Source organism: Macrotis lagotis, chromosome 2, assembly GCF_037893015.1.
Source record: "Macrotis lagotis isolate mMagLag1 chromosome 2, bilby.v1.9.chrom.fasta, whole genome shotgun sequence".
NCBI classification, from domain to species: Eukaryota; Metazoa; Chordata; class Mammalia; order Peramelemorphia; family Peramelidae; genus Macrotis; species Macrotis lagotis.
Genome location: NC_133659.1, coordinates 230,228,945 through 230,240,549, shown reverse-complemented (window position 1 = coordinate 230,240,549; position 11,605 = coordinate 230,228,945). Strand labels below are relative to the sequence as shown.

Here is an 11,605-nt window from a genome sequence, read left to right as displayed (position 1 = left end):
TGGAATTTGTTGTGCAAAATAAGACACTCTGGGACTATCCTATCAGAGAAGGTGCTGTGCTCTGTGAGCAAAGCAATATTGAAATAACTCAAAAAAAAATGCAAGGAGCACAGATTTAGAGAATCCATACCAAATGTTCACATGGCCTATTTGGGCCCCAACTGTGGTAGAAGATTCTGATTCATATCAGTCTGATCAGCTGCAATTAGAAACAATGTAACTTGATTTTAATAGTGTGATGTCTTCAAGAATGAAGGACAATGAGGGGGCGGAGCCAAGATGGCGACAAGAGCCGATCTTGTCTTAGGCGCTCTCTCATAAATCTTTGAAACTAAGGACTTTAACTAAATTTTCGAGAGACAGAACCCACAGAGGTACCCAGAGAGGCAATTCTCCTACTCAACCTGGAAAAGAGCAGAAAGGCTCTGCTCCCCGGGTCGGAGGGGCAGCCCACCAGAGGGGTGGCCCACCAGAGAGAAAGAACTTCAGCCTCCCGGAGGCAGCCCCAGAGCACTGGGAGCCACTTCACAGCAGCAGGGGAGTCTCCTGAGCTATGCCCTGGGGAGCACCGGGCATAAATTGGGGGAAAAGCAGGGGGACCTCTGTCACAGCGAGCACATGAGGTCCAGCCCTCAGGGCACATAGCAAGTAGCTTGGCCTCAGCCAGGCAGATCCAGGAAACAGAAGCAGACTGAGCCGGTAAGCAGGAGCCTCCAGGGCATGAGCCCATTGAACCTAGGGAGGGGAGTGGAGAGAGACTGATGAGGTCTGCCCCTGGAACAGGACTCTGGGGTTCTGACAACATTCATATCCTGATCTCAGTCTAGACCCCCCATAGAACAGCAGGGGCCCCTTCCACCTCAGCCCCATGGCAGAGGGGGGCGCATATGGTCATTCACAGACCAGGAGGGAAGACAGAGCCTCACACACTGAGACCCTTGTGGGAGTGTCCCAAAAGCTCAGGAAGCACCCCAAAAACAGAGTTAGGCTGGGAAAATGAGCAAGCAGAGAAAAAAGAACACCATTGAAAAATACATTATCTATGATCCCAAGAAGGATCAATATACTCAGTCTGAAGATGAGGAAGCACAAGCTCCTGCATCTAAAGACTCAAAGAAAAACAGAAATTGGGCTCAGGCTATGACAGAGCTCAAAAAAGACTTTGAAAATCAAATGAGGGAGTTAGAAGAAAAACTGGGAAAAGAAATGAGAGAGATGCAGGAAAAACATGAAAATGAAGTCAGCAGCCTAAGGAAATCCAAAAAAATGCTGAAGAAAATAGAAGGCTAAAAACCAGCTTAGGTCAAATGGATAAAACAGTTCAAAAACTTATTGAGGAGAAGAATGCTTTAAAAAGCAAAATTGGCCAGATGGAAAAAGAGATAAGAAAGCTCTCTGAGGAAAACAAATCATTCAGACAAAGAATAGAAATCAGGGAGATTGATGAATTTACCAGAAATCAGGAATCAATACTTCAAAACCAAAAGAATGAAAAATTAGAAGAAAATGTGAAATATCTCATTGAAAAAAACAACTGATATGGAAAACAGGTTTAGGAAAGATCATTTAAAAAATTACTGGAATACCTGAAAGTCATGATCAGGAAAAGAGCCTTGACATCATCTTCAAACAATTACTACAGGAAAATTGCCCTGATATCCTAGAAGCAGAGGGCAAGATAGAAATGGAGAGAATCCACCGATCACCCCCAAGAAAGAAATCCCCAAAAACCAACCCCTAGGAATATTATAGCCAAGTTCCAGAACTCCCAAGTCAAAGAGAAAATATTACAAGCAGCCAGAAGGACACAATTCAAATATCGTGGAGCTGCAGTCAGGATCACACAGGACTTAGCAGCAACTATATTAAAAGCTCATAGGGCTTGGAATATAATATACTGGAAGGCAAAAGAGCTTGGAATGCAACCAAGAATCAACTACCCTGCAAAAATGAATGTCCTCTTCCAGGGAAAAAGATGGACTTGCAATGAACCAGGGGAATTTCAAATGTTCCTGTTGGAATGGCCAGAGCTGAACAGGTTTGATCTTCAGATACAGGACTCAGGTGAAGCATATAGAGTGGAGGAGAAGGGGAAAATATGAGGGACTTAATGATGATGAACTGCATGTATTCCTGTATAGAAAAATGACACTAATGATACTTATATGAACCTTCTCAGTTAATAGAGCAGGTAGAAGGAGCTTTTATAGTTGAAGCACAGGAGAAAGCTGAATTTGGAGATAAAATATGGTGTAAAAATGGAGTCAATAGAAAAAAGGGAAATGTAATGGGAGAAAGAAAAAGGAGAGGGGGAATAGGCCAAGATATTTCATATAATAAGATTTTTCTTTATTACAATGAGCTATTGCAATAATATGGAAGGGGGGAAGACAAGGGGGAATGAGGGAATCTTTGCTCTCATCAGTGGCTAGGAGAGGAAACAGCATATATACTCAATGGGGTATAGACATCTGGAGTAAGAAGGAGAGGGGGGGGACAGGGGGAATGGGGGGATGTGAGTGATGGAGGAGAAGATGGACCATGGGGGGAGAGTGGCCAGATATAACACATTTTCTTTTTTACTTCTTGCAAGGGCCTGGGATTTGATGGCCTGTCTGGGACCATAGGGCCAGGTGGATGCTGGGCCTAAGGGGTGGTATGGGGGCTCAGGGCTTCTTGGACCAAGGACCAGGGATCAGTCTGCTGTGCCACTCAGCTACCCTACAGCAGAGTCAGAGTGAAAGGAGAGAGAGAAAATATAGTACATGGTAGTGGAGAAATACAAAAGGAGCGAGTTGCGATCAGCAATGGCAACAGTGGAAAAATATGGAAATAACTTTTCCGATGCACTTATCACAGAGAATGTGATCCACCCATGACAGAGTTGTGGTGTTGGAACACAGACTGAAGCACATTTTTTATTATTATTATTTGGGTGGGTACAGGGCAAATGGGGCTGGATGGCCTGCCTGGGGCTGCATAGCAGGGTGATCGTTGGGTGTCTTAGGCTGGATTTGGCTCCAGATGCTCCTGGCTCAAGAGCCAATGCTCTGTCCACCACCCAGCCACCCCTGCTATTACTACTATTTTATTTTATTTTGGATCTTTTTTCCTTTTTTGCGGGGGGGGGGGGGGGGTTGCAGGGCAGTGGGGTTGGGGTGGCTTGTATGTCACATGGCTGGGTAATTCTTGGGTGTATGGGGCCAGATGTGGGCTCAGGTGCTCCTGGTTCCAGGGCTAGTGCTCCATCCCTTTCATCACCTTGCCATACCTACAATTATTACTATTATTTTTTCATTTTAATTTTTTCTCTCCCCTTTACTTTATCGCTCAAGTGAGTCTATATTTTGGGGGGGGAGGGGGTATTTTGTTTACTCTTCAACAAGAATATTTTATTAATGTATAAAAAACATTATTTGTACAAAATGAGAATAAATAAATATTAAATATTAAAAAAAGAATGGACAACAATCAATCAAGACTTTTTATTCCAAATATGTTAAATTCCTTCCAAAAAGAAGGAAAGAAAGAAGAAAATTAACATTTGTTAAGTACCTGCATGTGCCAGGCAATATTATTTCATTTAATCCTCACAACTCTGGGAGTTACTATTCCCATTCTACAGTTGAGGAAAGTAAGGCAAACAGAAGTTGAGTGATTTACCCAGAATCACATATTAAGTGTTTGAGACTTAATTTGAACTTAGGTCATTCTGACTCCAGGTCTAGCATTCTGACCACTCCTTTGGTCCTGAGATCAATAGGGTTGTGAGAGACTACTAATTTATACCAATTTGGGGAAGAAAAGGGGAAGATTCCAATTTTAAAAAAAGGGGGAAGATTCCACTAAAACAGAAAACACCACTTGCCCTCTCTTATTTTTCTTGCTGTTGTCAAGGTACTTAAATACCCCTATCTAGGTGATAAATCTAGCTGGGGGTGATTGAGTCATCAGTGGCAGGAACTGCTTAGATGGTAAGGGGGTTGGACAACTGGTCAGAAGGAATTAAAGGTGTCATTTTGCTAGTAGTAGGTGCAGGACTATGTTATATTGCCCATACATGGATCTGGGTAGCACTCCCAGGATGAGGAAGAGCATTAATATTCAGGAGCTTGTAAGTGCAGGAGAGTGGGGAACCTGGTCAAGTTCCAGGGCATAAAAAGGGTGTTCACAGAATACAAGTCAGGACTATAGTAAACACTTTCTTAGATCACAACACCTTGGAAGAATGAAAAGATTACACACTCCCAGAACGACCTGAACAAAAAACCTGAAGCTCTGCTCAATGCCCGCTCAATCCCAGTAGCAAATAAAATTGAAAGTGAATCTGGAAAAATGAGCAGAAATTAGCAACAACAAAAAGAATATAAACATAAAAAGTTATTATGGTGACAGGGAAGATTAAAACACAAACTCAGAAGAAGATAACAGAGTTAAAACTGTTGTATCCAAAGCCTCAGAGAAAAATATAAATTGGTCTTAGGCTCAAAATGTATTCCTATAAGAGCTCAAAAAGAGGTAGAAAAAATGGGAAATGAAATAAAAGTGAGGGAAAAAATGAGAAAAAAATCAATAGTTTGGCAAAAGAGGCACAAAAAGACTGAAGAAGATACCTTAAAAACAGGTCAAATGGTAAAAGAAGCACACAAATCCATTGAGAAAAAGGAACTCCCTAAAAATCAAAATTGATCAAATGGAAAAAAAGAAATACAAAAATTCACTGAACAAAAAGAACTTTTTAAGGAAGTAGAATTGGTCAAATGACAAAGGAGGCACAAGTTCAGTGATTTCTTAAAAAAATATATTTGGGCAAGAAGAAGTTAATGATTTGATCCATCAAGAAGTAATAAAATAAAATCAAAAGAATGAAAAAAATAGAAGAAAATGTAAAATATCTCACTGGAAAAACAACTAACCTGGAAAACAGATCCAGGAGGGATAATTCAAATATTATTAGACTACTTGAACACTAAGATTAAAAGAAAGAATTTAAACATCATCTTTCAAGAAACTATCAAGGAAAATTACCTTGATATCCTAAAGCCAGAGGGTAAAATAGAAATTGAAAGAAACTACCAATCACCTCCTAAAAGAGATTCTCAGGTGACTAGGTAGTGCAGTGGATAAAGCACCGGCCCTGGAGTCAGGAGTCCCTGGGTTCAAATACAGCCTCAGACACTCAGACACTTGCCTTGGGCAAGCCACTTGACCCCATTGCCTTGCAAAAACCTAAGAAAAGAGAGAGAGAGAGAGAGAGAGAGAGAGAGAGAGAGAGAGAGAGAGAGAGATTCTCAAAGGAAAACTCCCCGGGATAGTATAACCAAATTCTAGAGCCCCAAGCACAAGGAGAAGCAAACAGAAAGAAGCAATTCAAATATCATGGTACCACAGTCAGGATAAGATTTAACAGCTTTTACATTAAAGTATCAGAGGGCCCAAAATATGATATTCTAGAAGGAAAAGGAGCTAGAATGATAATCAAGAATCAACTACCCAGCAAAATTGAGTATAATCCTTCAAAGTAAAAATGAATATTCAATGAAATAGAAGACAAGCATTCCTAATGAAAAGAACAGAACTGAATAGAAAATTTGACTTTTAAATACAAGTCAAATTTTTTATGCTTTTTAAATATGACATGAAAAGGTAAACAGGAAAGAGAAATCATGAGAGATTTTAAAAGATTAAACTCTGAGTGAGATGAGCAGAACCAGAAGAACATTATATACTCTAACAGCAACATGGGACTGATGATCAACATTAATGGACTTGCTTATACCAACAGGGCAACAATCAGGCACAATTTTGGGATATCTGAGATGGAGAATGCCATCTGTATCCTGAGAAAGAATTGTGGAGTCTGAACAAAGACCAAAGACCTTTAATTTTAAAAAAATAGTTTTCTTATTATGTAATTCTGCTATATCTCATACTATATGTTTCTTCCTTAAGGATATGATTTCTCTCTCATCACATTCAACTTAGATCAATGCATACTATGGGAATGATGTAAAGACTTACAAACTGCCTTCTCTGGGGGAGGGAAGCAAGATGGGGGGGGAATTGTAAAACTCAAAATAAATAAAACCTTTCTAAAATTAAAAAAAAATTAAACTCTCTTCATTCTTTCTTGGGAAGGTGATACTTGTAACTCCTAAGAACTTTCTCATTATTAGGGCAGCTAGAAGGAGTATACATGGTGAACACAGGGTGAGCACATAATGGGATAATATGTAAAAAACTGAACTGATACAAAGTAAAATGAGAAGAACAAGGAGAACTTTGAATAGCAATGTTGTAGATGATCAACTGAATGACTTAATCTCAGCAATATAATGATCCAAGACAATTCCAAAGCATTTATAATGACAGATGCTATCCATTTTGAGAGAAAGAATTGATAGCCTCAATAAAGATCTAAACATACTTTTTTTAACTTTATTTTTTTTGGATTTTTTTTATCTGTATTTTCTTTCAAAGAAGGACTATACAGAAATATTTTGCACATATATAACCAATATCAAATTGCCTACTCTCCCTTTTTCTTTTCTTTTTTTTTTTCAAGGAAATGGGGTTAAGTGACTTGCCCAGGATCACACAGCTAGATAATTATTAAGTGTCTGAGGCCAGATTTGAACTCACATCATCCTGATTCCAGGGCAGTATTCTATCCACTGTGCCACATAGCTGCCCCTTGCCCACCTTCTCAGTGGGTAGGGCAGGGGACAGAGAATTTGAAACTCGTTTTTTAAAAAGAATGGCAAATTGCTTTAGGGGAAAAATAAAATATTAAATATATTTTTAATAAGACAGATAATAGGATTTCAGAGTATGGATAGACCTGAGGCCCAAGTCTAGTCACAGCAGACTTGCCTGTCTAGCATAGGTTGATGAGTGGCAAGCAATCAGCCAGGCAGTTTTTGACCCATAAAGAAGTATGGTATATGATTCAATTACTAGCATAGGATTGTGTAACGTACTCATGAACTACATACATACCTTGTGTTCTCCAGTTGTACTCGTGTAATACACCAAGGGACAATATACAAAACAGGAAATGCTAGGGAGAAAACACAAATGGATTTTAAGAGAATTATGATTCATTGCTTCCTACTTCAGAAATGAGGATCAACAACTTTAGATCAGAGTTTGAGAATGTTTAGGGCCTGCAAAACCCTTTCCCTACCCCCCACCTTTGTATAATTAGAGTCGTACAGCAATGAAATAGGATGACTGCAGAGCTAATAAGCTGCTTGACTCTATAGCTTTCAGCAGAGACTGGATAACTCCCTAGTCAAGAATAATATGGGTAAAAGTGAGAAGTTGAACTGGATAATCTCTATGGCCACTTTTTGGTCTTAATATTATATAACTCTTTGGGGGCTACCCAGAACTTGTTCTTAGTCATACTATAGCATACAACTCAACACTTAAGCAAAGTAGAAGGAGATAGATACACATTTATCCCTTCAAAATAAGGGAGCAATGTGAGGATATATTGAGGTTGCTTAACAGCTTATAGCTCCTTGTACAAGCCAGTGCTGAAGTCATTTTACAACAAGTTCTAAATTCTTTCTAGGAGGAAAAAAATTTCTGAACATATCTTGAATGGCCACTTAATGCACATTAGGTATTCAGAATTTTTTTAAACCATCATTTATTCTGGTCCATGGTGTTTTCTTTCACTATGTATTCTATTCTTTTTTAATGTTTAAAATAAATTTATTTATTTATTTTTGAATTTTACAATGTTCCACCAAATCTTGCTTCCCTCCCCCTGTCCCCCACAGAAGGCAGTCTGTTAGTCTTTACATTGTTTCCATGATATACATTGATCTAAACACAGTACCCCATTCTTGCCTTGGTTTCCTGAGCCTCAATGGCAGAAATCTGAATGTGCATTTTACTTACCCCAGCCTACCAAGATATATTTGGGCAGGAGGCGTTTCTGTGAAAGTACCAAAGGTCCCAGGAGCATGTGAAGATAAATGCCTTCAACTAAAAGCCACGAGTAATTGGCTCCAACAGAGTAGTGCATAAGAATTTGTACAGTCCGACAAAATGTTGAAGACTGGAAGAGGAAGATATTGATTTTTATCTCAGTGCCAGAAGAGCTCTGGCAATGTGCTCACTTGGCAAGAAGATAAACAACTAGGGTTTTAACCCTGCCTCTGTTACCTATAACTGTTGTGATCTTGGGCAGGGCATTCAACCTCTCTGGACTGGTGCCCTACTCAGAAAAAAACAAAAACAAGAAAAATTATCTTTATGGGTCCTTTCAACTCTGAATTCTGTGATCATATGAGCTTATTTCTTCTTCTCCAAACCATCCATCTCTCCAATCCGATACTAAATTCACATATTTATATCCATATCCATATATGTGTGTACATGTATATATATATATATATATGTTTATAAGGATATGTACATATATGCATATAAGGACAATAAAAGGATACATGCACACATGTATATATGTATATATACATTTACATATATACACATATGTGTGCTTCTTTTTCCAAAAGAAATTGGGATGAATGAAAAGTCCTGAAAAAGAGTTTTTGAGTAATTAATAATCAATTTATTAATTAGGCTAGGTAATAATCAATAAAGTGATAATCACTGGTCTCTTTAGACAACTAAAGACCCAAGTATGGATCATTAAATACTTAAAAGTCTTTGGAATAGGGGGTGCCCCAAATAAAAATCAATCCTGATTGATCTACAATTAATGACAGAATAGATACATTAATGAGAAGGTATACTAAAAGTCTTGAGCTTTTTCTCCTAAGAACATGGCTTAATCATGAGACTCAATTGCCTCCAGCAGATTGCACAGAGAAATCCATTTCTAGCCAGATCTCTCTGATTGGTTTTCCCCTTCATCAGTTGGGTTACCCTAGACTTCAAATGGAGGGATGCAAATGCATAGACTTAGTGCTTTGAAGCTAGAATTCTCCTAGATTGAATTCAGTTCACACTATAAACAAAAATAAGGTCTCCTAGTTTGGTAGGGTCCCATCCAACATCTTGGAACATGTCCCATTGAGTATTAGATGAATTACAACTATCAACCTTGTCTTCCAGAGCCTGGTTGAACAATCTACAAGGACTGGTTCCTGAATGAGGAAATAAAAAGGAAAAAACTTTAATCCTAACTAAATAATTATTAATTTATTAGAAAAGTAATATATTCTCTCAAATCAATGCTTTTTTATGGTCAGGACTTTGTCCCATGAGCAATGATTGGGGTGGGGGGAGAGAAGAAGAGTTGATTCTTTAGGGTAGAAGAGCAATATCTCATAAATAATCATTGACTTGTGTTTTTTGAAATTCCTGGCATATCAAATACTTTATAATGTGACCCTAACCTACTTCTTCAATCTTAACTCACATTCCTCTAGCCAAAAGATAACTGATAAATGTCATGAGCATTCCTTGCTCTAGGATCTTACTGACATTCTTCCTTCTCTTTTTCTTCCTCCTACATCTCATTATGTTATGTTATTTTCATTCTCAAAATAGATCATGGCATCAAGGAGGTGATGCCATAACTAGCACATGAATTAGATTTGAGAGAGGGAGTGCTGTGCTAAGTCACAAGCCTCATTTTCTCCTCCAGAGCCATCTGGATCCTGTAGTCAGATATGAATCAGGATGACTGAAGATGGCCCTGGATATGAAACAGTCAGGGTTAAGTGACTTTCCCAAGGTCACATAGCTAGTAAGTGTCCTGTGTCTGAAGCTAGATTCCAACTCCTGTCTTCTTGACCCCAAGGTCAGTGCTCTATCCATTGCACCACCTAGCTACATCTGACTTACTACTCAAAATCCTGCTCAAGTCCCATGTCCTCTGTAGGGCCTTCCCCAACAATTGTAACCTTCTATAGGGTCAATGGTCATGACATAATCAGGGGAAAGGGCAGAGAGGAACCAAGAAACTGAACTGGGAGTCAGAACACTTGTAATTTGAATACTGATTCTGCAGCTTACTAATTGTATAACTGGGGCAAGTCACTAGAACTCTAAAAAACTTAGTTTCGGGGCAGCTAGGTTGCACAGTGAATAGAGCACCGGCCTTAGAGTCAGGAGTACCTGGGTTCAAATCTGACCTCAGACACTTAAAAATTACCTAGTCGTGTGGCCTTGGGCAAGCCGCTTAACCCCATTGCCTTGAAAAATCTGAAAAAAAAAACCAACTTAGTTTCCACATCCATAAAATCATAAGAATAAACTGAAATTTCTGCCTGTTCCTTTCCAACTACAACTTTCTATGTTTGTTGCCTGGGGGCATCATTCATGTTACATTTTTAGTCCTCTTCATCAATCTTTTTCATATTCATAGTAGTCAGCAAACACCTTGATGACAGAGGTACTTTTTATTACCTAGCTTGAGTAATTTGCATAAAAGAGATACTTATTAAATGTTTTTGAGCATGTTAATGATATAAATTACCTCTGATGACAAGTAGGACATCCATCCATTTTCATCATTTGGTTTTTCTGAGTAGAAATTGTGTGCATTGATGTCTTTCAAAAATATAGCCAGAGCTCGAAGCATGAAGGAACCAAACAAATTCATGTGGATATAGTTCCGAGTGCAGTGAACTCTTCTAATAGAAAAAACAGAAACATGAATGGCCTCCATGGGATCAATCTCTCCAAAGAGTTATTCTCTTTTATGACACTTTTATGACAACTTCCAAAACATTCAATCAACAAATATATATTAAACTCTTCCATTTGTCATACACTATTTTACATACATACATATAATACATATATATATATAATATGTAAATGTATAATATATACTGTATTTGTGTGTGCATTTATATAATACATATAAACTTTATATATACATCATATAAATACATAAGCACATGCAATAAATATGTATGTATATATATAGTTACACACACACACATTTATTTTTAAAGGTTCAACTAGCAAAAACTTTGAGGAAGGGCTGTTTTCCCATGTTTTGGTAAGCCAATGAGGAGACTGGTAGAATCAGGGGAAGGGGAGGGGGGCAGAACTTTCCAAACTCTTACAAGGCATCAACATTTCTATTATTATGAAACAGAATCTGCTCTAGGGTTGAACAGAAGGACTCAAGGATTGAGGTTTTATCCCAAGATATAGAAACCTGTAGATTATAGAGGGAGAACACTTTAGTGATACAGTTAGTAGTAGAGCCCAATAGAACCTGGAGATTCTTGTTACCTCCTAGGAAGTTTGTGATAGGAGGAAAGACACAGTGACTATCTGGACCAAGTGAATTTTTTTTTCCTTTTTTTAATTTATTATAGTCTAACTTAAGAAAAAAACAAGCATTTTCATACTATAGGATAGAAAAAGATGATTGCATATGGAGCTGCAAATCTATTATATACAACTTTCAATTCTATTTAAATATATAATAAAATTATCGTGTAACTTTCTTTTTTTTTTTTCCTTTCCTACTAGAGAGATTTTAGAGCAATTAGAATCTGGCCAATATCAGGAATGGAAAAGCAGATGGGAATAGACCTAGAGTTACAAAAAGCAAAGGAATCACCTTGAAGTAGGTTGCTCACAGTCTCTCTTTTCTGGGTAA

At 38.2% G+C, this 11,605-nt stretch overlaps 1 protein-coding gene across 1 annotated transcript in view; it reads right to left on the bottom strand.

The window, feature by feature from the left end:
• GLP2R (glucagon like peptide 2 receptor) overlaps positions 1–11,605 on the bottom strand; it is a 79,125-nt gene that overhangs the window by 36,859 nt on the left and 30,661 nt on the right. Inside the window, exons 6-8 of the mRNA XM_074220640.1 lie at positions 10,463–10,619; positions 7,912–8,071; positions 7,000–7,060 (exon numbers count right to left, since the gene is read on the bottom strand). Of these exons, the coding sequence (XP_074076741.1) occupies positions 7,000–7,060; positions 7,912–8,071; positions 10,463–10,619 (378 nt within the window). The remainder of the gene's footprint in view (positions 1–6,999; positions 7,061–7,911; positions 8,072–10,462; positions 10,620–11,605) is intronic.